We start from the raw sequence: 27,690 nt of genomic DNA on the forward strand, positions 1-27,690 counted from the left end.
TCAGCTCTAGATTACTAAATATGGTTTTCTGTGGGTGAGCAGATGGCAATGACTGGATGGCATAAGTTCTGTATCAGAAACTAGAGCTGATGTGGTCTATTTGATGCAATTTTCTGAATTGCATTTGTACCTTATGGTACTAATGTTGGAGAGTGGTCCCTGGCCAAAGTGGTCCCTGACCAAAAAAAAAAAGGTTGGGAACCACTGGTTTAAATCAATGCGTGATGGTAGCTGGTCTATAGGGTCTCCTAGGAATCTCAAACTCCTGCTCACAAGTAGGAGCATAAAACTGCTTTCATTGTGGCAGCACATATGGCGTTTCCAACTGGAGAGTACATGGGGCTTTAAAAGGGATTCCCTCTCTGAGGCAATGAGTGCAGAGAAAGAGGGGGTTGGCTATAGAGGGCTAATACAGAAGTAAATTGTATCTGCTGGGTGTCCAAAAGCCAGGACGAAATGCCCATTTGGACACACAACAATTACTTGAAAAACCCTGGACTAGCATAACCAGGCAGCACTTAACCATTCTGATTTTGGCTCTTAAAGAGGCAGAGCATCTATTGTAACACACACACCCTGCTTTGCAGTCTGTTACAAAAGTTATTTGGCATTCTCGCCAGACCTGCTTTTGCCTTGTCTTTCCTCCTTGTCAGAATGGCAGTCACAGCCTCATCCAGGTGAGGGGAGTGTCATCAGGACTGCTGCCAAACCCTCATTAATCAATGACTCAATTATCTCTTCAAAGCCAGACAGTCTGCAGTACATATTCAATAAGAACCCACAAACAGCAATTTATCTTTAATTATCTAATCATCCTTTTCTAAATCTGCCACTTCTTACCAATAATCTGATTACTGTAATTAATTGTAGAGCTCATTAAATACACAGCACATAGTAAAAGTGTATACAACAACGCCCGCATTCCACCCATGTCTAATGATCTCTTAAAAAATAATAAAGAGGAGGAATAATAATAAAATGGAAAATGTCCCAGGTCTCCATAAGGATGACTTGATATAGTCTTCACCCTTATCTGAAACATATGCCAATAGTCAATTTCTACACAGAAGCATTTCAGTGTAGGTGGATGACAGCAGCAAGCTTTTTCACAGACGCAGTACAATCTAGAAAAATGCTACCAATTAACATTAGAACCTATTTTTAATGTTGGCTAAAAATCCAAATGACTAAAACATATATCATCTCATTCCTCTAATAGCAAATCTGAGCTGTCAGATGTCTTAACAGAAACAACATTGGGTTTTTCAAAGGCTTGGAAATGTTTTCCCCACATTCAGAGATCTCCCTACATATTCAGAAGTTTATCTATTTCCAAGGAAGGAATTTGAGGAATGGTCCTTGGAACTATTAGCATACCATCCAACTGCCCCTGTTTGGTATGGTTTCTCTGAATTGTTTGTCATCCCACTTGTTCAGCTATTTTTAAAATGTCCCAAATTCTCTCTTTCACCCACATTCCCCCCCTTGTCCTCAGCTTACTTCAGTTGCTGCAAACAAAAATAATTAGTGCTCCATTAACTTGGCAACAAGAAGAGAGAAAGGGTGAAAATATTGCTCTTCACAGTAGGCTCAGACAAAAGTGAACTGCTGCAACCTCTCCTAATTTGTGTGTTTCACTAATAATATTTTGACCACACTCTGAAGCTGTTTGCCCACATATGAAATGTTGAAGGGTATCTTTCAGGAACCCTGAAGTTTCACAAACTATAGCATGTTGGCATAGGTGTAATCAAAAGCACAGCCTTAACAGACAGACAGACATCCTCTTTCAATATACAACAGCTTCCTGTGTTCCTTCCCAAGCCATATGCAGCTGGAGCACTTCTAGTGTTCCCTATCAAGTTTATGTCCTACATCTCATCTGCAAGCAAAAGTGAAAGGAAGACTGCTGAAAACTGTGATAGGTGAAAGCTGACAAAAGAAATAGAGGCTCCAAATTTGCATAATATACCACACAAATTACGCCACATTTCCGCTTGCTAGACCTGTTCCCTAAGGGTTAATGGATTTATACCAGCAACAGTTTGCATTAATGCACTATTTCAACACATTATTCACAGAACAGAACCACCACATTATTGACTATAGTGGCTCTGCTCAGATCTTCACAAAAGACCTCACACGCATTCAGGAAGCATTTTAAATTAAGTGCATTTGTAAATGCATGTGCTGAATTGTCTGGCCAATTGCAGACATTTAATAAACCACTCATAATAAATAAGCTGCATGAGTTTAAGAGCCAATTTCGGGATAAAGGCACTATAGCTGCCCTTGCACAGTAGGAAGCATGCCCATAGTTGAGAGTTTTGTTCCAAATAATCTATAAATTATGTATAGCATTTACCCATCAATGAGCTTGAATTGGAATCTCATCCACGTTCAGTATGAGAGTGCCAAATAGTAAATTAAGAAATGAATTTTGTTTGTCCCTAAAGAACCCCATCTCCATCCAGATGCAATTACACAGCGGCACTTCTTCCGGAATGGCTGTTCTCTATCCCCAACCCAGCAGAGGTCATGTGCAATTGGTATAGGGTTTGACAAGATTTTCTGTCAAACTTATCCCCCTGGACCAGGTGGGTCAAGGTCTTTCACTAGTATGATTTTGCCAAGGGGCTAATAGTGAAACCTGAGGCACATCCACTCAGAAGCAAGCTCCAAAGAGTTTAATGAGGTATATGCAGAGGCTGGTAGGTACAGGATTGCAATCTCAATCAGCACTTTGGCAAGGGCAACATCTCCATGGGCATAAATAATGACCACCATAGCCTCTACCATAAGTGGCAGCATAATCAATTACATTGTCATAAATGTATTACAAGTAAGGGGGTTGCAGTTTGCTGCAATGTCAGCCCAAGCTGGAAGCCATGTAGAGAGAGGCTAATGAAAGCTGAAAACACTTACTCTAAGGTTCAAATATAAAGGAGCACCCAAAACAAAACTGCTCCTTATATCTAGCTGGAGCCAGAATCTCTTCACAAAGCTAAACTGATGCAGAAAGGCATCCAATAGGTTTGGGACAGATAAAAACTGGGGGTGGGCATTATCAAAGGTGTGAAGCAGACATCTTCAGACAAAAACCCAGGCCAGCTGGGGACTTGATAGATCAGATTCAAGTCCCCCATGAGCCATGAAACTCACTGAGTCACTTGGGCCAGTAATTCTCCACCTGCCATCTTTGATCTACCTTACCTGGTTGTAGGAATACAGAGGGCATTTTGCCTACTGAAGGAAGTCTGAAAGACCAAAGAAGGTGGAAGTCAGAGCCCAAAATTTATTTTAAAATTCATTTTTGTGCATAAGTACACTTTATTAAAAGGGGTGCCAGGGGAGCATTTGAAAAATATTCAACAACTTGGACTTCATATTGCAATAACTGGTACAGTAACACATGACTGACTTTGGTGTTGATTGTGGGAGGGGGCAAACCTGGAGGCTGGAATGGAAACTGTAGTTTTTATGAAAACCCCTGCTTCCTTCAATTAGAGAAGCAATGCATCATCTGGGATGGCAGAGACTGTTGCTGGTCCTCTGTGTTGGGGATTTATTGAATCAATGCCATGAATGGTCTGTAGCTCACAGGAGCCCTTTCAGCCCTTTTGCAAGCAAGAAAAAGAGTGAGGAGAAGGGCAGTACTTTAACCCCACCCAAACCATCTCCAAAGCTCCTTTCCTCATGTGGAAAACAAACTCTCTGAAGAGGAGACCAACCAATGCCGACTAAGGAATTCTGAGAAATGTAACCTAAGAAAGTAATGTTTTGTCCAAATGGAGAAACTGGAATTCTATGGAGGCTCTTAATGTGATCCAAGGTGCTGGCTATTGAAAGTTCCAGATCCTATGAAGTGCATCCATTGAGAGAAAAAGATGCTCTCTTCAGAAAGTTTTTTTTTTCCGAGAGAAGAATCACAGAAGCTCTGTTAGAGGTGGATGAACCTTGCATGTTTATAGTAAAGGTAAAGGTTTTCCCCTGACATCAAGTCTAGTCGTGTCCGAGTCTGGGGGCTGGTGCTCATCTCCATTTCTAAGCATTTTAAAACTACAAGTCAGTATTAAAACTAAAGATTCTCTTTTATCTAACAAAAAAACATACAAACATGTATCATGGATAGTTCAAGTATTAACACTACATATACTGAAGCTCATATTCCAACAGATCAGCTGTAGAAGCAATAATCTCACAATTCAGATGTGTAGACAGGTGTACATCTGCTCCAACATGTACTTGCACAAATACAATCTAGATGCCTTAGCCAATTATCAGCTGGTTCCCAATAGCCATTTTGCATTTGCGCAGCTTTTGGGCATTTCAGCAGTGGCTGGTACATGAATTCTAGCTGTCACGTTATTGACTATTCCGATCTTCTCAAACAGCCAGCAGTTATTATCTTAACTGAGATGTCGCCTCCAGACAGTCTTGTTTGCAACATGTTTGCTGAACATTTATAAGAAGTGGCATTTCATTCATTTTCTGCGCTTCAAAAAGAGGAGGAATAATTTCTGTATTTGTGATTCCAATAAATTCAAAGGCATTCATATGAAATAAGAAGTGCTAGTTGCATCTTAATTTCCAGGGTATTTTTCATTTAAAGTAGCCATATTAGTCTAGTGCAACATAAAAAGGGCAGAGGGAGGTGGAGAGAAAGGAATCTAGGAGCACCTTTAAGGCTGGTGGAGATCAATTAATCATCCTGAGATGCAACAAGAGAATGGTATTGAAGCCTAAACTATTGGACATATACAGTTATGACAGTGGAATAGAATAATGGGCTCCAGAAAATTACAAACACGACCACTGCCTTGAAGTGTTGTGTGAGGTGATACATATCTTTAGATCTTTAAAGTGATCGGCTAGCATTGACACACGAAAGCAATACATCTGTTATCAAAAGTCATATTCCTTGGGGTCAAAGCTCTGATGTAAGACCTAATTGGCAAAATGTAAGGGAATTCCTGAAAGGCGGTTTTACAATCCCAGTAGCATAACACAATTATTAGTGGAATAAGGCTCTTAGAGACAAAGTTGGCAACTGGCATCTTGTTCATTTTTTTTTTTGAAGTCGCCACTTTTGAACTTCTCTCCACTTGATGTTTAATAAGCTGGCAATTGGAGTTAATCATTTTTTCTTGTGTAGTCAGAGTTCATCCAAGTGCCAGAGTGCTTAGCAGGTGCAGGTTCGCCTGGCTTGTAAGGACTTTCAATGAAATTTGAGTAATGGGGGTGACCTTTCTCCATAAATGTGTATTCACAAGTATCCAGGGCATGATGTTGCAGATGTGAATGGTGATGACCTATCTTTGAGAAACAGACAAAGAATACCTGGCAGCCTGTCCTACTTCAAAGTGCTGGAAAACTAGCCATACCGGTTTGTCATAGAGAACAACTGTGAGAGTGAGAGAAGATAATTTACCAGACTATTCAAAACACTTCCTTTTTATTTAGGTAACATGTCTCATTCTGAAATGTTTAGTTTACCTCCTTCACTACAGATTTCACCTTAATAGCTTTGTGAAAACTCAGTTCCCTCCAGCATTTCTACAGTGTAATCTTGCGTAAAAATGAGCAGTCTATAAAGGAAGGTGTCAGACTTGGCTCCTTTATGCTTCAATATGTTGTGGATGATGCAAGGGCAAGTCTTTTACTTGCTTTGTCGAAGAAAATAAGCATTTTTCAGGGATAGCTGAAGTAGAATTAATCCTCCCTCTGTGCGAGGGACAATCCACTGTATCATTCCAGAGTGTAAATGACTGATTCCATCGAAGTGCAGAGAAATACTCTCAGCTGTACAATGGAAGATCATCACCTGTCTCTATTTCCCCATCAAGTTTCATTGAGAATCAATCTTGTAACATCAGTTGCAACACTGCCTTTCAGAGCAATGCAGCTTTTAATGTGTATTCTCCCATAGTAACATTTTTTCATGCCATGTGCACCTAATTTGTAAGATCTACCATTTGTAAAATAAATATGTGCTTTGACTCTGTGGTTAAATATGTCTCTTGATAGCAGTTCACACATGGATGTTGACTGCTCCACACTTGGCAACTGACTGCTTCATGTGTGAACAGCTTTCAGTTGAAAATGATTTGAGGTGATGTCTAGATAACATACATATCTAGTCTGATGTGCTGCATTTCCAGGTACAATTCAGACTGCTAGCTGTGACCATTAAGCCCTTTCATGGCTTTAGTAACACTTCAGCCTTGATTTCCCTTGATTTTCTAGTTGGATGACCTGGCCTGTGTGCCCCAATCAAAGGAAATTGTTGGATGCCTACTGAGGAGGTCTTTTTAAGTGGTAGCCTTCCTATCTAATCTATGGAATGCTCTCATTAAAGAAGCTCAGACAGTGTCTCTTTTATCATCTTTCTCACATTAGATGAAAGCTTATTCATTTCCACAAACTTTCTAAATATACAGGGGTACTTTCAATTAGATTTTCCTGCTTCTTGCAGGGGGTTGGACTGGATGGCCCGCAAGGTCTCTTCCAACTCTACGATTCTATGATTCTATGTTCAAAGCTAATCAGGGAGGGTTTTATGTTTTTTCCTATTTACAAAATGAATCAATTATATTTGTGTAATTATTTATTATGTTCATGTACATTTTATTCTTTTTCCATTAAAAACAGCATGCAGCTTAGCTAATATAATTAAAAGATTTTTGAAAAAGTTATATTTTATGCAAGTGATGCTGTTTGCAAGGCAGCTTGAAACCTGTGTTGTGATATAAAAGGGCTCATACACTCTTGCATGTCAGCACCTTCAGATCATGTCTACACCTCATGTCCAACTATTTGTTATGTGAAATTTTCCAATGAAGAGATTATGACTACTTGAGGAATCCGTTTAGATAAAAAGGTGATGTGAAGGAGTTTAAATTTGCAGGAGAAGTGCCACTCCTGCCAAAACCCACTTGGAAGGCTTCTCTTTTGTCTTCAGGTTAAAGGTCCAAACGTAGGTCGGTCCCCGTTGGCGGGTTTTGTATACAGGACATGGGTACACGTTACGGGTATCTTGTTTGTCCACTGGGATGGCTTTGATGAAGATAATGGGCATCGGTGGAGTCAGGTCCTTCAGCCGAGCTTCAGCAATTAACCCCAGCTGCAAAAAGAGCAGTCAAATGAAATTACAACAAAATGTGCGCTTTTGCCAATTTTGCCTTTCACTTGTAAATGTTATCATATTCCTTGACCTCTAGCCCTTCTCATGATCTAGTACATAATCAGAGTCCCCCATTCATCCCAATTCCAGATTGGCTTGAAACTTTCCCCCTACGCAGAAATTCATGGGCATTGTTCCACACTCTCTCACACAGCCTGTATTAGCATACAACCATATCACAACACAGGTATATAAAACAAAAGGAATTCACAGAAAAAAGGAAAACAAACTTAAAAGTTACTAACTGCAAGGATAAAATTTGCAAGTCTTACAAAAGAATGCATCAGAGTTGTTCAGAAGATATGGACGTTTATAACACGCTTGCCACTGAGAACACTGAAAAAATCGAATTCCTGTTTTTCATCCGTATATTATTATATTTGGGGCAAACAAACAAAGAATGGTGAAGTGTTTCCACAGAGACCAAGTCACAAAAACAAACCCTTTTGGAACGCTCCACTTTTTTATATCTCCCATCCAAAAGAACTGTTGGCAACACATTACATCTTGAAATCGCTGAAGTTCTCCTCTGGGTGGAATTAATCAAAATGTGAAGATATGCTGACATGGCTCCACACTCGCATGGAAGTAATGATATAGTGGAGGAACAAGTTGTCTGTGCTGCAAGAATCAGATTATAAAAGTCAAGATCCAAAAGTCTGTTCTTGACTGACTTGCAGGCTTCCACATTTGTGAGCATTAAGAGTACTTCCAAAGGGTGTTTTGATCTTCCTGAGAATCAAAGCATAAAATCTGAAATAAAATGATCTGATAGCAGAAAAGGAGTATAGTTATCGGGGTCTGCTTGAAAATGTATATGTAGCCATAATTTTATAGCTTATACCCATGCAACAAGGTTTCAAGAGTGGTTTAACTTATCTCAATGCATACTCCGGTTTCTCTTCAGATCGACATATACCAGTAAATCTTTCACCTTTTACTAAAGATTTCAGAGGAGCATTTTTTCCCACACACTTTCAGTCCTTATTTGTTTTTTTATAATGATTCCTTTTTAATGCAGTTTTCTAATTAAACATACACATATAAATATATATGTGTGTGCACCATCTTTCTATGTTCTCATTTTTCAAATGCACTTTTGAATTTTTAGTGGACCATGGCCTTTCTACCACATGGTAATTGAAAGTGACCTAACTTCTCGATTTTAATTAGAGCTCAGCAGTCCCCCGCACAACAAGAGAATTAACGTAGGCCAGGACCTCCAGCTCAGTCTGGTTCTCTTTTAAGGGCTGAGTAGAGTAAAAAAAACACCATCTGTACAAATTCCCATATATATCTACAATTTGTGTGACAGTCATGTGGCCACTGCCTGGATCTGTCCCATACTCTTGGTGCCTGAGGAGCTCCAAGTCTCTGACAGCAGTCCTACTGTTCGTTATACTGACTTTATTCCTGTGGCAGGAGATGGAGAAAAGAAGCTGAGATTCTGAAGCCATCTTCCTGGAGCTGAACTATCCCTCCTTCACCCCCTGTTTCATCAGCCCAGAGGAAATGGCTACAGGTTGGATACCACAACAAGCTGGAGTAACAATCTAGCTTCCTTCCCACCATTGCTAGCCTGATGGGAGATGGCCTAGAAATTGAGCTTATTGGCTGCCTCTATGCCCCACTTGGCCTTGTAGTATTGCCTGGAAAAATCCATCAGCGACAATGAAAAAGAACAGGGGAGGGATGTGTTACTTATGACATTGTCCCATCTGAAGATGCTGCTACTCATCCAAACAGGGAGGGAGAGGAGTTTCTAATAATAATAATAATAATAATAATAATAATAATAATAATAATAATAATATGTAATGTGTTGCCAACAGTTTTTTACTTGCAGAGGACTCTTGCAAGTAAAACAAGCAGCCAAAGAAGAAGAACATGCCCTGGCAGAATATGTAAAACAAAGTGAAGAACCTGCTTTGATTGAAGTCAAAAATCAGAAACTCCTCAAAGCACAGCAGACAAAAAACCAGTACAAAAAAACTGCACTACAAACTAGAGCTGACAGCTGGCACAACAAAACACTGCATGGAAAGTTCCTTGACAAAATTGAAGGAAAAGTTGATAAAGAGAAGACCTGGCTGTGGCTCACGAATGGGACCCTGAAGAAGGAGACAGAAGGCCTGATCCTTGCAGCCCAGGAGCAAGCCATCAGAACAAATGCAATCAAGGCCAAGATCGAAAAATCAGCTGATGACCCAAAGTGCAGACTGTGCAATGAAACCGATGAAACCATTGATCATATCCTCAGCTGCTGTAAGAAAATTGCACAGACAGACTACAAACAGAGGCACAACTATGTGGCCCAAATGATTCATTGGAACCTATGCCTCAAGTATCACCTCCCTGCAGTTAAGAACTGGTGGGATCACAAACCTGCAAAGGTTGTGGAAAATGAACACGCAAAGATACTGTGGGACTTCCGAATCCAGACTGACAAAGTTCTGGAACACAACACACCAGACATCACAGTTGTGGAAAAGAAAAAGGTTTGGATCATTGATGTTGCCATCCCAGGTGACAGTCGCATTGAAGAAAAACAACAGGAAAAACTCAGCCGCTATCAGGACCTCAAGATTGAACTTCAAAGACTCTGGCAGAAACCAGTGCAGGTGGTCCCAGTGGTGATGGGCACACTGGGTGCCGTGCCAAAAGATCTCAGCTGGCATTTGGAAACAATAGACATTGACAAAATTACGATCTGCCAACTGCAAAAGGCCACCTTACTGGGATCTGCACGCATCATCCGAAAATACATCACACAGTCCTAGACACTTGGGAAGTGTTCGACTTGTGATTTTGTGAAACGAAATCCAGCATATCTATCTTGTTTGCTGTGTCATACAACGTCGTTGTGTCAATAATAATAATAATAATAATAATAATAATTATTATTATTATTATTATTATTATTATTATTATTGTGCGGTTTTCTGGCATTGTGTATTTCTGCCGCTTATGTGACTGTTCATTTGGGTTTTGATGATTCCGTAGCCCACTTGTCGATGGATGTCCAGAATCAGCAGCATCCACCACGGTCCTTTTTATCCTGGGCGACGACCGAGCCAGTATAGACTTCGTTTGGGTTTGATTCTCCATAATGTTAATGGGTTAGGTGCTCTTAGTTCTGCTCCTCAGCTGAGGCCTCTCTGGCTTGGTTGGACCTGCCGGTATTTACACTACCGCCAGCACAGCCCTCAGTCATCATTGGAGCAGTTAAGCCCCCCCACCACATCAAGGTGGCACCTTGACTCATGACCATTCATCATTCCCTGCACCCTCGCAGTGATGTTGACCGGCTATATCTGCCTAGAAGATCAGGGGGCAGAGGACTCTTACAAGTCAAACAAGCAGTCAAAGAAGAAGAACATGCCCTGGCAGAATATGTAAAGCAAAGTGAAGAACCTGCTTTGATTGAAGTCAAAAATCAGAAACTCCTCAAAGCACAGCAGACAAAAAACCAGTACAATAAAACCACACTACAAACTAGAGCTGACAGCTGGCACAACAAAACACTGCATGGAAAGTTCCTTGACAAAATTGAAGGAAAAGCTGATAAGGAGAAGACCTGGCTATGGCTCACGAATGGGACCCTGAAGAAGGAGACAGAAGGCCTGATCCTTGCAGCCCAGGAGCAAGCCATCAGGACAAATGCAATTAAGGCCAAGATCGAAAAATCAGCTGATGACCCAAAGTGCAGCCTCTGCAAGGAAACCGATGAAACCATTGATCATATCCTCAGCTGCTGTAAGAAAATTGCACAGACAGACTACAAACAGAGGCACAACTATGTGGCCCAAATGATTCATTGGAACTTGTGCCTCAAGTACCACCTCCCAGCAGCAAAGAACTGGTGGGATCACAAACCTGCAAAGGTCATGGAAAATGAACACGCAAAGATACTGTGGGACTTCCGAATCCAGACTGACAAAGTTCTGGAACACAACACACCAGACATCACAGTTGTGGAAAAGAACAAGGTTTGGATCATTGATGTTGCCATCCCAGGTGACAGTCGCATTGATGAAAAACAACAGGAAAAACTCAGCCGCTATCAGGACCTCAAGATTGAACTTCAAAGACTCTGGCAGAAACCAGTGCAGGTGGTCCCAGTGGTGATGGGCACACTGGGTGTCATGCCAAAAGATCTCAGCCGGCATTTGGAAACAATAGACATTGACAAAATTACGATCTGCCAACTGCAAAAGGCCACCTTACTGGGATCTGCACGCATCATCCGAAAATACATCATACAGTCCTAGACACTTGGGAAGTGTTCGACTTGTGATTTTGTGAAACAAAATCCAACATAACTATCTTATTTGCTGTGTCATACAACGTCGTTATGTCAATAATAATAATAATAATAATAATAATTTTGTTTTTATACCCCGCCCCATCTCCCCGAGGGGACTCGGGGCAGCTTACATGGGGCCAAGCCCAGGCAACAAGCAATATAAAACTCAACAATAAAAACAAATAATAAACAAATAAAATCACATATACCAATAAACAATAAACACACTTTGATAAAAACCTGGGTTGGCTCCTAAAAGGGGTAGTGGGCCAGAAAAGTGCAAATAGTTTTGTAAAGTACAGATTAGGAAAGAGGTAGGTACCAGGGACTATTATCCCATTAAAGTGCTGGAGGAGGCATACACCTAAAGACTATATAAGGCTAAGGAGTAAAAATACTATAAAAATAGAATGGATAAAGAGGGCAATCCCAAACTAAGGAAATCAGTCGCCAAAAGCCTGTTGGAAGAGCCAGGTTTTCAGGCTCTTCCGAAAAATAAGGAGGGTAGGGGCCTGCCTAATCTCCCTGGGGAGAGAGTTCCAGAGCCGGGGAGCCACTATGGAGAAGGCCGTCTCCCTCGTCCCCACCAACCGCGATTGCGAGGGTGGTGGAATCAAGAGGAGGGCCTCCCCGATGAACGGAGATACCGTGTAGGTTCATAGGGGGAAATACAGTCACGAAGGTAGGTGGGTCCCGAACCGTTAAGAGACATGGTCTCCCCACCTCTATCCTCCAGTGGGCAGTTCGCCTTGTTGAATCAAATACCCTGCTCTAAACCCCGTGAGGTTGCCTAGGGCACACTAGGAAGAGAGGGGAGGAAAAAAATAACAGGAAAAGGTAAATTTTAGAATTCCTAGTTACAAAGATGAATAGACTCTAGTCAATATGGCAATCCATAAAAGAAATACATGCCTTTGCCTCCCATCTCATGGGATGACAATACCCCCTCCTTGCCCTTTCTCAGAGAAAAAGCAGAAAAGCGGCATGTCATGAATGGGAAATCTTTGGCTCTCTAGATATTTTGGTCTACCGTGCAACACAGCAAATAACTTATCCTTTGACCAAATTGATTGTTCCCAGCATGATCAAAGGTCAGGCATGGTAGGAGTTTTAGGCCAGAGGTTTCCACTGCCTCTGCTTTGCAGAGATTATTAAGACTTACATCTTCACATTTGCTTTGCATTGTAGCACTCAGAAAAGGGTCTTTTGCCCTATAACTGTCAAAATCCTAGCTCTGGCCCTTATGGCTGGGAAATTCTGGAAGTTGTAGTCCGAATAAGTTGCTTCTCAAGGCTCCACTGGTTAAGACTACGTGTTCCGTCCCCCAGGACGATGGTTTGCCTTACTTATTGGTCGTTTGTTTGTTTTCCCTCCTTTGCATTTTGTTTGAGCCTCTGGCTGCAAAAGCCTAGGAAAAGTGGCTTGGAATCTGCAATAGCTGGCTGCAGTTTTCTTTGCAGTGATTGGTCAAAGAGTGCAACATCTTAGGACCGCCCTTTTTACCAGGGTCTAGTCTCCATTTTGGAGCTTCATTCTGGCTATTGTCTTCCAACGTGCTGGAGCTGTGCAAGGCTAACTGGGACAAATCATCCTCAAAACCAGGCCAATCTAAGCCTATCCAAATTAGATAAGTATTGAATTATATTGATCTGGAATAAGAAATCTAGTTGGAGGAGCAGGGTTATTCTGTCGCTTCTAGAACTAATCTTTGCTGTAAAGATAGGGAAGGAAAGAGTTTCTCCTTCTAATATAGGCAGCGTGATTAGGGTATAGTGGTTTTATAATCACCTTTGCTTTCTGGAACCAGGGATAATTCTGCAACTAAAACCTATGGAAATTTGTTTCATTTTCTGCAACTTTAAGATCTGTGCCAGGTTTACAACCTTGTATGAATAAACATCCTTTTTTGAAGTTATCCAGACTCAGTCGTTCAATATCTATAGGACAGCTTATAGGGATTTGCAGTTCGCCCGGATAAAGGACAGCACGTTTCAGTTTTATAGTTTTTTATTGTCCGGCGGACGGCACAGTTTTGAGGTAGATCAGCGGTTTTTCCCGCTTGAGCTAGCTTGCACGGCTTATAGTTTTTTATAGTTTAGGAAGTTTTAGTATAGGCTGCGGCTTTTCCGCCTGAGCTCAGTCTGCATACCTAAAGACTCTACCAGCGTCTGAGGCAGTGGAGCCCGCTCTCAGACCTGAAGGAGTCAAATAGTGGGGCTCTATTTCCTTGCTATTTGGCTCGCGTGTGCGCACGTGGCCCAGTGGCTTTCTGGGTTTGCACAGGCTGTGCAGTTCCCAGCAACGTCCAGGGCTCCCTCGGCGGTAGACCTCGAGCCGCGGAGCACCAGCGACAGTTCTTTGGCTGGCTCTGAGGCGTGAAGCCCACCAGAACCAGGCTAGAACCTGGACAGGCCTGGCAACGCTGCTGCGAGTTCGGCCGGAGCACTCGGCCGGCTTCGACCTGCCTCATCGTCCTGCGGTGGTGACCTGCCTCATCGTCCTGCGGTGGTGACCTGCCTCATCGCCTGGCGGTGGTGACCTGCCTCATCGTCCTGCGGTGGTGACCTGCCTCATCGTCCTGCGGTGGTGACCTGCCTCATCGTCCTGCGGTGGTGACCTGCCTCATTGACCTGCGGTGGTGACCTCCCTTCACAGCGGGGAGGAGGCGTCTCTTCTCTCCTCCTTTCCAAAGCCAGCCTCGGTGCTCCTTCAGCGGCAGGCCTCGAGCCGCGGAGCACAAGGTGCTTGAAAATTTGGCGAAGTCGCCATTTTGGCAGTTTACGTCACTCGGGCAAGGGAGGTATCAAGTGGCAAGTTGCTGTCAGTTGGCATTTTGCAGCTTGCCTACCAAAGTTTGGCGCCAAAGGTCACAATCTTTGTAAAGTATAGTTACTTAGTGATATATATTGCTATGGTTAAGTGCTGTGAATTGTATTATATATTGAATTTGCTTTTATTGTAAATTTACTTGCAGGTATATTGCATTTGCCTTTGTTGTAAATTTACTTGCTACTAAGAATATATAATGTCTATGCAATTTCAAGATGATACAGATGGTATATCTCCTCCTGAGGCTGAAAGTAGGAATGAAAGGCCCCAAAGGATAAAGCACCCTTCAGCCAAGATGCTAGCCCATCTAATAGATGAAAAGGAGCTCCTCCATGTGAGGTTAGGTTCGGCATGGGAGCGCATCACAACATTGATGGGCAGAATAGAGAGCTTGGGTATTACAAGGGTGCCATCCATATTACAGACAGACCTCGAAGAGACCTTCGGTCTTTGGAGGGGTTTAGTGTCTAAGATAGTCCAGGTCCTCGAGCGCATTAACGCCAAGGATTCAGAGTTAGAAATAGTGAGTGTTTTAGCTGACACTAATGAGAAAGAAAATAGGGTGAGGGCAATCCTAGCTTCCTTATGCAGCCATGAGACCAATCTTTTAAAATCACCTGCTGTGGCACTTAGTCTTAAGTCCAACCGGTCTAGCCAGGTATCTAAACTAAGGGAGCGTGCATCGTCTAAACACAGCCACTCTAGCAAGTCTTCTGCTGCTGGGAGTGCCATCTCTTCCCTAGCTGCCTTGCACATTAAGGAGGCTGCACGTCTAGAGCTAAAGAGCAAGGTAGCGGGGGCAGAGGCTGATGCTAAGGCAGCTGATCTCACCCTTCCCTTTAAAGAAGAAGAGCAACGACTGCAAATAGAACAGGCCCGTAGACAAAGCGAAATGCAAATGGAACAGGCCCAAAGGCAAGGTGAAATAGAAATGCTTAGAATAAGGATGGATGCTACTGCCAAAAAGGTAAGGGCTGAGACTTTGGCCAAGGCCCTAATTGAGCCACTCACAGAAGAAAATGTAAGCCAGTTACCAATACAGGATCCTTCTGCCAAAGTGTTTGCGCACCTTGGCAGCATGAACAGCCAGTTTTCGGATGAGGAACAGGAAGACTTCTCTCCTTACCCAGAGCAGGGCCCCAAAGTCACTTTTGAGTTTCCTGCAGAGCAGAGCGTCATAGCGGGGAGCTCACCCTTGCTCGAGCTACCTGTGCCTCCTGCTAAAACCCTAGGTCAGTCAATCAGGGCCTCAAGGCCGAGTGCTAGTTGGCCCCTACAGACAGCTGCACAGGGAGCCATCGATTCGTCAGTGGTCGATGTCATCCCTCCAAGAGGCCAAAGGTTGATGCAAGGTGCACGGTGGGAGTCCACTCCACAACAGCAAACTCCTCAATTGTTCCCTTCGACGCCAGAGTCCCAGCTTGTCTCCATCATCAGAAGCCCCAGAAGAGATCTTAAGGACAAGGGTGTCGAAAAGTTTTCGGACAAGCCTGAGGAATTTCTTCTCTGGAAGGCCACCTTCCAGAGAGCAATCAGAGACTTAAAGTTATTGCCTGAGGAAGAACTGACTCTTCTGGCTGCATGGTTGGGCCCAGCCTCATCCTCACAAGTTAAGAAGATCTACGCAGCCCACGTAGCCGATCCCGACAAAGCCCTGGAAAAGGCCTGGGCCAGGTTGCAGCAGAGGTATGGAGCTAGCACGGAGATTGAAGCATCTCTAATGGACAAGCTGCAAAGGTTCCCAACCTTAAAGCTCAAGGACTGCAAGCTTCTGTGGGACCTCAGTGATCTTCTTGCAGAGTTAGAGTCGGCCAAGGAGAATCCAGAGTTGCCTGGACTGCAGTGCCTCGATCAGCATCTGTCCCAGCGGCAGATTCTGGGCAAACTTCCCTTCGCCCTGCAAGAAGACTGGGGAAAACAGGTTTTTAACTACAAGGAGGCCCATTCTCAGGCGTACCCACCGTTTTCCCATCTGGTCCAGTTCATCACCAGAGCGGCCAGGGAAAGGAATGATCCACAGACGGGCCTGCCCACCTTATATCAAGGGATCCATCCAGGGAAGGCACCTGAAGTGGACAAGAAACCACCTAGAGAGGCCAATAGACCTGTCAGCGTGAAGGCAGTCGAAACTCAACACAAGACTGACGAACCCAGGTCAGAAGTAAAAGAGTTGCTTTGCCCTATTCACCAAAAGCCTCACAGCTTGGCCAACTGCAGGGAGTTTAGTACGAAGACATACAAAGAAAGACAGCAGCTAGTTCAAAAGCAGGGAATCTGCTTTAGATGCTGTGGAACAACTCCTCACTTTGCATCCAACTGCAAAGAAAACGTCAAGTGTGAGAAATGCAACAGTGTCAAGCATTGCACCGCAATGCACTACTCCAATGCCGTCTCCCACATCAAAGGGGACACTTCACCAAAGGAAAGGACAGCAAGTGAAAATGCCGACAAGCCGGCTGCACCACAGATGCAGGTGGAAGTTTCAGCAGTCGCCTGTACAGAGCTGTGTTCTGACTCGCACCAGTACAGAGTTTGTCATCCTATCTGCCTAGCGGATGTATATCCAGCCAAGAGCCCTTGGCTTAGAAAGAGACTCTATGTGGCCCTAGATTCACAGAGCGATGCCTCCCTAGCTACTCCAGAGTTCTTCCGCATGTTTGACCTTAAAACCAAGATGGTCAATTACACCATGACTACATGTGCAGGAAAAAAGAAGTTGCAGGGTCGCATAGCATCTGGCTTTGTTGTCTCCTCTTGCGACCAGAAGAGACAGTTCAAGTTGCCAGACCTGATTGAGTGTTCCTCCATCCCTCGGAACAAAAAACAAATTGTAACTAGAGAAGTTGTGGAGGCTCATCCACATTTGCGACGATTAAAGAATGCCATACCTGCTTTCCGTCCAGATGTGGACATTGCCCTTCTGCTTGGTGCGGACTGTCCGAACTTGTTCTATGTGAACGACCAAGTTAAGGGACCTCCAGGGGCGCCCATTGCTCAGCTGCTACCACTAGGCTGGACAGTTACAGGCCCAGTGTGCATAAACAAGATGCACCCACCATCGTCGTTGGACTCCAATCAAGCACAGGTGCTTAAAGGTGGACGTCCTACACTTGTGCGCAGTTGCCTAAGTCACATCTCAGTCTACTGCCAAGCAATAACTCCAGAGTATTCCTCCATTTTCAAAGTCTCTGAGAGAGACGAAGCCACAGCGCTCTCGAAAGATGAGCAAAGGTTTTCGGACATTATGAATGCTCAAGTCTCACGAAGTGCAGAGGTGAAAGCCTGCAAATCAACCACAGAAATCAAGATGGGCCAAAGATCTTGCCTGGAACCACACCGTTTTGAATGTTTTTCGGAGTGGCACAGTCTTCTTAGAGCAGTTGCTAGGCTTATACATCGCTTAGTCTGCAAAGATAGTCAGCCTTTGCAAGTTCAGGACATGCTAAAGGCTAAGGGAGTAATACTCAGGTCAGTTCAGAGGCATGAGTTTAGTCAAGAAACAGCCAGGTTAGAACAAGGGCTTAACACCCCCAGCCGGAGTTTCTTGCGTGAGCTGAACCCATTTCTGGATAAAGAGGGCATTTTAAGAGTGGGAGGAAGGTTAGCCAAGGCTAAACTCAAGGTGTGCGTAAAAAACCCCATCATCATACCCCCTAATAGTCACACTGCATTGCTGCTCGTTCGGCATCACCATGAAAGGATCCATCATCAGGGTAGAACTCTAACTGAGGCAGCCCTTAGAAATGAAAGTCTGTGGGTAGTTAATGCCAAAAGGTTGGTCAACAGTTGTATTTTCAAATGTGTCAAATGTCGGCGACTCAGACGAAACTGTCAAAGTCAGTTGATGGCAGAACTACCTCAGGACAGGACTTTGACAGACCCCCCCTTTTCCCATGTGGGAATCGATGTGTTTGGTCCTTGGGAGGTTGTCACTAGGAAAACCAGGGGTGGTGTTGTAAATAACAAAAGATGTGCGGTTTTGTTTACTTGTTTGTCAGTACGAGCTGTCCATATAGAGGTTGCAGAGGGAATGGACACTTCATCATTCATAAACGCATTGAAAAGGTTCATAGCCCTCAGAGGGCCAATTAAGTCAATTTGGTCGGACTGTGGCACCAATTTTGCATGTGCAGACCTTAGCCAACCACTTCTGGAAGAGGTGGAAGGCCGAATACTTAAGCCAGCTTCCAACCAGAAGACTCTGGCAAACCCAAAGGACAATGCCAAGGTGGGAAACCTTGTGTTGCCAAAGGACAAGGACTTGCCCCGCTATGCCTGGCCTATGGGCATTATACTAAAGACCTTTCCTTGCCCTGACGGTAAGGTTAGAAAAGTTCAAGTAAAGACTCATAGTAAGGACAAAATGTCTGTCCTGGACAGACCAATTAGTGACCTCGTGTTGCTTATTGGAGATGTTTAAAGTTTTATACTGTTGTATTGTTGTGTATACAAAGGTGTTTGTATGTTTTTGATTGGTAAATTCCCACATCCTGGGAATTTAGCGGGGAGTGTTCCGTCCCCCAGGACGATGGTTTGCCTTACTTATTGGTCGTTTGTTTGTTTTCCCTCCTTTGCATTTTGTTTGAGCCTCTGGCTGCAAAAGCCTAGGAAAAGTGGCTTGGAATCTGCAATAGCTGGCTGCAGTTTTCTTTGCAGTGATTGGTCAAAGAGTGCAACATCTTAGGACCGCCCTTTTTACCAGGGTCTAGTCTCCATTTTGGAGCTTCATTCTGGCTATTGTCTTCCAACGTGCTGGAGCTGTGCAAGGCTAACTGGGACAAATCATCCTCAAAACCAGGCCAATCTAAGCCTATCCAAATTAGATAAGTATTGAATTATATTGATCTGGAATAAGAAATCTAGTTGGAGGAGCAGGGTTATTCTGTCGCTTCTAGAACTAATCTTTGCTGTAAAGATAGGGAAGGAAAGAGTTTCTCCTTCTAATATAGGCAGCGTGATTAGGGTATAGTGGTTTTATAATCACCTTTGCTTTCTGGAACCAGGGATAATTCTGCAACTAAAACCTATGGAAATTTGTTTCATTTTCTGCAACTTTAAGATCTGTGCCAGGTTTACAACCTTGTATGAATAAACATCCTTTTTTGAAGTTATCCAGACTCAGTCGTTCAATATCTATAGGACAGCTTATAGGGATTTGCAGTTCGCCCGGATAAAGGACAGCACGTTTCAGTTTTATAGTTTTTTATTGTCCGGCGGACGGCACACTACGTTTCTATCAAAAGCTTCTGTTCAGATAATTCAGAAGACAATGATTTGAATTCTATTGTGTACATGCAATAGTAGACAATCTTAATCGTTTTACACCACTAATAATGTGTACGCTGCTACATTAAGGTAATTCTGATAATAGCACCTGTTCATTTTAAGACTGCCAAAGCAACGAGCAAACACTAAATAATCCTTGCAACAACATATCTTATGGGAGCTGTGGATGCAACTTATTTCAACTTGCAGTATAGACTTAATTTTTAAAGCATCTTTTGAGCTGGCACCTCGCTGTTTGACTGAAACGAAAGGAAATCAATTGCCCACAAAATAGTTCCTTTACTTTTAGGCTGACAGAAGTTTTCAATCTCTCTCAGATCATTTCAAGCCATTAATTTGTGCTTTTATTTGCATATTTACCTCCCATGTTGATCAAAGGAGACTTTAACTTGAAAACAATATTTTTGGCTATTTGGAAATACAGTAGAGTCTCACTTATCCAAGCCTCGCTTATCTAAGCCTCTGGATTATCCAAGCCATTTTTGTAGTCAATGTTTTAATATATCGTGATATTTTGGTGCTAAATTCGTAAATACAGTAATTACAACATAACATTACTGCGTATTGAACTACTTTTTCTGTCAAATTTGTTGTATAACATGATGTTTTGGTGCTTAATTTGTAAAATCATAACCTAATTTGATGTTTAATAGGCTTTTCCTTAATCCCTCCTTATTATCCAAGATATTTGCTTATCCAAGCTTCTGCCGGCCCGTTTAGCTTGGATAAGTGAGACTCTACTGTATTATTGTGTCTACAGAGGGATATATGCCTGCACTCATGCACAGCCTTTGTGCTCATCAGCACCAAAGTATTTCTTGGGCAAAGCAATGTTGATTTTACTTAAACAATTCTACCGCCATCCCTTTTCAGCACAAAATTCCCAAGGCAGCTAATGTTTTTTTAAACTGTCAATTAAAACATGCAAAAAGCAAATAGAGGATACTATCAGAATGCAAAGTAGTGAAACAGCAAATAAAAATAAAACTATGGTAGGACAGAAATAAAACGCATCTTAGAAATAATACTGCCAATGCATTCTGCTTGCCACCAAAGAGCTCAATGTGGGGAAGCTGGGGTGTTGTTGCCCCCCCCCCCCCCCCTTACATTTATCCTCACTAGCACTATGATACGGTCATTGTCTAAGGGCAGTGAGCAAGTACGGTAAGATCAGTTTACACTTTATATGGTAGCAATATATATTGGGATTGCATACGCTCCATGCAGTCCTGCCAGCTACATGACCTTGGAGGTGTCCATGGACAACGCTGGCTCTTTGGCTTAGAAATGGAGGTGAGCACCAACCCCCAGAGTCAGACACAACTAGACTCAATGTCAAGGGGAAGCCTTTACCTTTACATATCTGATGGAAGTGAGCTATGCAAATGCCAGCACAATCAACCTTTCTTGACTCAAAGCACTTGCAGTCCATATAGACTGGCTTTTACATTGCAAATGCCTTTGCCAACCTGCATTTGTTGGGCATAATTTTGTTTGTACACACCAAATGCAGAGTATGTGAGATAGGCTTTTAGGCACACCGCATAGGTGACGATAAAACATGTTATTCACCTCACCCCACTCTCTTTACCTCCAAGAGCATCTTTATTTTTGCTTTTGACACAACTTAAAGAGGAATGATTCTCCTCTGGAAAGCTTTCCCATTGTAATGTCAGCCTGGTTTCTCTCTCTGTTCATCAAAGGTGGCTTTAGCTTGGAAACAATCATTTTGGCCATTTGGGAATATTATTTGGTCTAAAGAGGGGTTTATGCCTGAACACATGCCCTGCCTCAGTGCTTTTCAACACCCAAGTATTTCTTGGGCATAGCAATGTCGGTTTTACTTAAACTTTTCCACTGCCATCCCTTTTCTGCACAAAATTCCCAAAACCTGGTTTAACCAGAATCTCTTGACTTGTTCCAATAAAGGGCAAAAGAATAGGAGGGAAGTGGCTTGTTTCCTTTCTGCTCTTCTCCTCAGACCAGAGGAATCCAGTCTTTGCAACAGTGAGGAGACAGATTCCCCACATACCTATTTCATCCACCATTAATGCAATTTATCCTCTCAAGAAATTTAATTACTCACAAACTCTGTTGGGATTTCTTTTGCTAAGCAGAAGGCCATTAAAGATTCAATCATAGTTGTAAGCCAACTGCATAATAATACGAATACAGAAAATTCCCTTGACTGCAGGACAGTAGAGGACATGCCATCTTTGGCTGCAGCCATCACCTTATAGTGCTCTTCAAAATGATTACCCTGAACTACAGGGCTCATGCACTTACTCAAGGATTAATTTCTAGTAGATATGAAGCCCAGAAAGACTGGATGCAGACAGGTGAGTTAATAATCCTTCATTATTGTCACTTGCATTTGTCCCTGCAAGAAAACCTAGGTAGCTATAACAGAAGTATCTGGCACACAATCAGCAGGGTCCATTTCAATACAGGTATGCTTTTATTCCTCATTCACTTTTGTTTCAAAATGATTAATCACAGGTGATATCATTATTATTGCTTAGTGTTCTACGGCAGAGAGAAATCTTAAAGGACAATTTCTTTGAAGATAACTACTGAGGTTTTTGTTTAAAGGGCTGTTTTATCTCCCATGGCATGGTGCCACAATTACAGCACATGGCTGGTGATGTCTTCAGTTTGGAAGCAGGGAAGTGGGTTGTAGATATAAGTACATGATTTCTAATTTTCTAAACTACCTTATTAAATTTGATCAGACATTCTTTTTACTGAGCTCAGCCATGATGTTTTTGCCATAATACAATCTGCATCTTGTATTTTTGTTGACATCCCTTAGCTGTTCCTTTGAGAAAAGCTAAGTGACATATCACAGCTGGAAGACAGATGTTATTAACTGATTTCAAGTCCATTTTGACCAATGGAAACTATATGAATCAGAGACCTCCAAGGCACACTATTACCAACAGCAATTAGTTTGTTGCAATGTTGGGGCTGTGGTTTCTTTGACTAAGTCCATCCACCTGTAATAAAGTCTTCCCCTTATTTTACTGTCTTCCACTTTATCAGTCATTGCTGTTTTCTGATATGTTATCTCTTGATGTGTCCAAAGTATGATAACTTCAGTTTAGTTTTCTTTACGTCTCGGGACAGTTCAAGCTTGATCTACTCTCAGGCCTACTTAATTGTCTTTTTGGTAACCCACAATATCAATATAACTGTTCTCTGTATAATTTGTAATAAATTGTGATTTCGGCTGCCCTCTGGACTTGTCCATCCAGACAGATGAGAAAAATGAAAAAGGCATTGGTTTTGTTCCTGTCCTTTCTGACTTTCATTTGCTTGATAGTTTTCTTTTGGGGAGTGACCTTTCCTCTAACTCAACGTATTCCCAGCATAATCAATAACTTTTAATTCCCATTCTCCAGGTGGTCAGTGTAAATTAACCCAGTATTTCCAGAAACGCAATGCACCTCCATGGGCTAGTTAAGATGGTTGCCACCAAGACTTGCTGTGACTGTTTCCATCATCCATCTTCAACAGCGGTCAAGCTAGCTGTTGAGAATGACCCTATTGTTTAACTAATATAATATTGCTAAAGCACTTTAGCCCTTTGACTAAGACTCCTGAATAATAATTAAAGAGTCTCAGTGGAAATTGGTGAAATAAATTTTCCAAAACATTGCCTGTGTCTAAATGTGACACACAACCAGTGCAAAGGGAGAAGGAAAAAAACAGAGGGCGGAGAGTATATATTCTTGATATATTTCAAGAAATGTTTGGATGCAAACCCATAAATATGCAGGTAAAATCAAGACAAAAAGAATTACAAAGTCTCAATCCTTTTCCTGTTTCTGGATAAGCCCCTAATTAAAGGAATTGTTCTCCTGCAGTATGCAAAGATTAGTAATTCAAACGATTTGTCTTCTTGATCATCAGGTTTACTGCCTGACAAGTCAACCCACAAAAATATTTTTAAATTTTCCAGTTTATAACCTTGTCATATAGTTAGATAGAGGTGCTTAGAACAGATGAGAAAACTGGGGATGCTCAGCTAGCTAGTGCTTTGATTTGTTGCTTTGGTTTATTTTAACATAAATTCTTCTGGACAATAAAGAGTCCTCATGAAAAAAGCTGATCAGCAGTTTAAGGCACTAGCTGGACACACACACACACACACACACACTTGTCTCTTTTGATTTTAGCACCTCTAACAGTTTCTTAAAGCACCACTTTGTAAAACCTAGTAAGTAGGATCCCAATGCCTTCTCCGTGGCTATTCCCAGCTTGTAGAATATTCCACAGGAGGCTTGGTTTTCCTACTCTCTGCTCTCCTTCTGCAACAGGTAAAGATCTTTTTATTCAGAGACATTTGGTGCCAGATTGTGCAGAAAGGGCACCTGTGTGAGAGAGAACTGTACCTTTACCCTTATTATGTATTTAAATGATTTTATACTGCTTTATATTAATGGTGTTCCAATTTGTTTTTGTTTTCCATCAAGTTGACTTTAACTTATGACAATTCTATAAATAAGAGACCTCCAAGATTACTGGTCATCCACTGCTCTGCAGAGATTTTGCAAACTCAGGGCTGTGGCTTCCTTGACTGAGCCTAGACTCAACTCATAGAATCACAGAATTGTAGAGTTGGGAGAGATTTCATGGGCCATCCAGTGCAACCCCCTGCCAAGAAGCAGGAAAATCGCATTCAAAGCACCCTCGACAGATAGCCATCCAGCCTCCTTTTAAAAGCCTCCAAAGAAGGAGCCTCCAGAACAGTCCCAGGCAGAAAGTCCCACTGCCAAACAGCTCTCACAGTTAGGAAGTTATTCCTCATATTCAGGTGGAATCTCCTTTCCTGTAGTTTGAAGCCACTGTCCTGCATCCTAGTTTCCAGGGTAGCAGAAAACAAGCCTACTCCTTCCTCCCAATGACTCCCTCTCACATATTTATACATGGCTATCATGTCTCCTCTCAGCCTTCTCTTCTGCAGGCTAAACATGCCCAGCTCTTTAAGCTGCTCCTCATAGGGCTTGTTCTCCAGGCCCTTGATCATTTTAGTCACCCTCCTTTGGACACCATCCAGCTTGTCAACATCCCTCTTCAATTGTGGTGCCCAGAATCGGACACAGTATTCCAGGTGTGGTCTGATCTAGGCAGAATAGAGGGTAGCATGCTTCCCTGGATCTAGACACTATACTCCTATTTATGCAGGCCAAAACTCCATTTGGTCTCTTTCAACAATTCACATTGTTTCAAGCTATGTTCACAGTATGACAAACTCAGTCTAGTCATCTTCACTTGTAGGTGAGTGTAGGCTTGATTTACTCTAAAATTCATTCATTAGTCTTTTAAATAGTCTAACAGGATAGCTTGCTGTTATAACAAGATAGTTTGTTTTTATCATAGGATTTTGAACTATACTGTGCGTTCATTTATTCTACAAGCTGCCTTGTTTCCCACACCAATAGTGGTACTACATAAGTAAAGAAAGAAGCAACAGCTAATTCAGTTAAGTAGCCAAGAATCTCCTTGAGCTTCCCTTTTATTTCTCTGAGTCAAGCTATTAATCCCTTTGCCTTTCCCCATCCTGAGTCTGACCAAAGTCAAATGACAGATTCTGTCATTGGCTGAAATATGAGCCTTCAGATCTTTGTTTTGGGTTTACTATATCTTTCCCCTCAGTGCCCCATAGGGATGGTGAAATGACTAGGCAGATGTGCCCTCAGACCTGTATTCAATTTGAGAGAGCTCCAAACATCCAGCAAATTCACTCCTCTTGGCCATTCTCAAGGCACACAGAGAGGAATATCAGTATTTTTCTTTATTCCCGTCAATTCCTATCAAAATGAAAAGGCTTGCTTTGTTTTCAATGCAATTTTTATACATTATTGAGCCACTTGACTTCTCTTAGCTCTTTTTGCCCTGCCACTTTTAAGAAGTTTTCTGTCCCATAAAGGAAAAGATGCATGTGGATAAGAGGCAGAACAAAAAGAATTTGAGGCTCACGAAGAGACAAAATGAAATTAGAACAATTGCAATGTGCTCACTCCCCTGGGATCCCAAAATGAAGCAGATACAAAAGGCTTTTGGGAGTGACCCAGAGATAGCAAAAGGGGGGGTCAGCACAAAGGTTCAGGAGTAATTTTGAGGGCCAAGGTTTTGTTGTTATTAAAGTTAACCAGAGGGCAATAGTGGAGAGTATTTGGCATTCCCTTCTGAAATATTATCCAAATGAAGAAATGTTGAGTATATGGGAACTCTTTTATAAGTAGGGCACAAACCTCCCCAACCCCTTGCCATGCAGCTCTCCCATCACTATGGTAAAATTCAAAGACAATACTGTCCCATTGACCCCACAAGGGGACACTGACTAAAGTGGAAAATATCTGTGCCTGAGGGGAAGCTAGAAACAGCTAAGCTAAGGATGCCTGACTAAAGATGTTTTTAAATGTAGACTTGTAAGTGAAATATGTTTCTAATAAGCAAAGCTGCTTGAGGAAGTCACCCTGAGGAAAGATGGGTTGCTTACCTGTAACCATGTTTCTTCAAGTGGTCATCTGTGAAATCCGCACATATGGTAGAAAATCTCACGCATGTGCAGCAGTTCAGAACCTATAACAAGCTCTCTGGCTCTTTAACTACAGACCCACCCTTCCTCCCCAGAGGATATATAAGAAACAGGTGGGGATGTAGCCTTAGTTCGCCGAACAAAGGCAGTCACTGAGGCATGACGTCAGCAGGGAGGCTGGGTGGGGATGTGCGGATTTCACAGATGACCACTCGAAGAAACATGGTTACAAGTAAGCAACCCATCTTTCTCCTTCGTGGTCTCTGTGAAATCGCACATATGGTAGACTGGCGAGCTACGTTTCCCCGAAAATAAGACAGCCCCAGAAAATAAGACCTAGTAGAGGTTTTGCTGAATTGCTAAATATAAGGCCTCCCCCAAAAGTAAGACCTAGCAAAGTTTTTGTTTGGAAGCATGCCCGCTGAACAGAACACCAGAACATGCAGGATCGGTAAATGTACGTACCATAGATTGTTGTACATGGAAATAATGGTCGTAACAAGAAATTCTTGATAAGATTCACAGCTTGTTTGGTTATGCTGGTTTGTGATGACAACTACTGTACAGTATATAATAAATGTTCATTTTTTTGTTCAACAATAAATGTGAATTCTTCTTCATGGAAAAATAAGACATCACTGAAAATAAGACCTAGCGCATCTTTGGGAGCAGAAATTAATATAAGACACTGTCTTATTTTTGGGGAAACACGGTACAATACCATGGTGGGTGGACGTCATGCCAGCGCTAAAAACAGGACCGCTCTTCCAAAGGTCGCGTGTCGCTTGGAGAGGACGTCCAGTTTTAGTGGGTAGCGAAGGTGAGAGGAGTAGCCAATGTCGCTGCTCTACACACTTCTTCCAGCGGCACACCGCTGAGGTACGCTACCGAAGAGGCCACTTCACTCGTGGAGTGGCCTTTAACCATTACTGGAGGATCTTTCCCCACCAGCTGGTAAGCCAAGCGGATGGTGGACTTCACCCAGCTCAAGATGCGCTGGGAAAAGACAGGAAGGCCTGCAGTATCAGCTCGATATCACAGAACGAGCTTCGGTGTTTTACGGATAGAAGCTGTTCTATGCAAATAGAAAGAAAGGGCTCATCGAACATCGAGGAGATGAAGAGAGTGCTCCAAGTCCGTAGTCAGATTAGGAAAACGTGCAGGAAGGATGATGTCCTGAGATGTATGAAACAAAGTGGATACTTTCGGGAGAAAAGCCATATCTGTCCATAGGACAACTTTGTCTGCATGGAATCTGATATAAGGCTTGTCTGCCCTGAGGGCACAGAGCTCACTGGCCCTGCGAGCTGTAGTGATTGCAACTAAAAATGCTGTCTTCCATGACTGGTAAACTAAGTCGGCTGAATTGAGTGGTTCGAAAGGCAGTCTCTGCAACGCTGAGAGAACAAGATCCAGCTGCCATGCTGGAGGCGGAGGCCTGACTTGCAGCCGAATGTTCTTATAGCCTTGCAAAAACAGCTTCACCAGAGGATCCATAAAACATGATGGCAGACCTGCCCTTTTACGATAAGCCGATATGGC

General features: G+C 42.6%; 1 protein-coding gene across 4 annotated transcripts in view; it reads right to left on the reverse strand.

Moving 5' to 3' along the window:
- Window positions 1–27,690, reverse strand: part of dnah9 (dynein axonemal heavy chain 9) — a 302,000-nt gene that overhangs the window by 2,887 nt on the left and 271,423 nt on the right. For 3 of the 4 annotated variants that reach the window (XM_062973995.1, XM_062974000.1, XM_062974001.1), the window contains one exon: window positions 3,276–7,123. The exons of the other annotated variant lie outside the window; for it this stretch is intronic. In XM_062973995.1, coding sequence (XP_062830065.1) covers window positions 6,896–7,123 — 228 coding nt within the window. In that variant the 3' untranslated portion in view covers window positions 3,276–6,895. Of the gene's footprint in view, window positions 1–3,275; window positions 7,124–27,690 lie in introns of those variants that run through there. 4 annotated transcript variants of the gene reach the window in all.

This window comes from Anolis carolinensis, chromosome 2 (genome assembly GCF_035594765.1).
Source record: "Anolis carolinensis isolate JA03-04 chromosome 2, rAnoCar3.1.pri, whole genome shotgun sequence".
Lineage (NCBI taxonomy): Eukaryota > Metazoa > Chordata > Lepidosauria > Squamata > Dactyloidae > Anolis > Anolis carolinensis.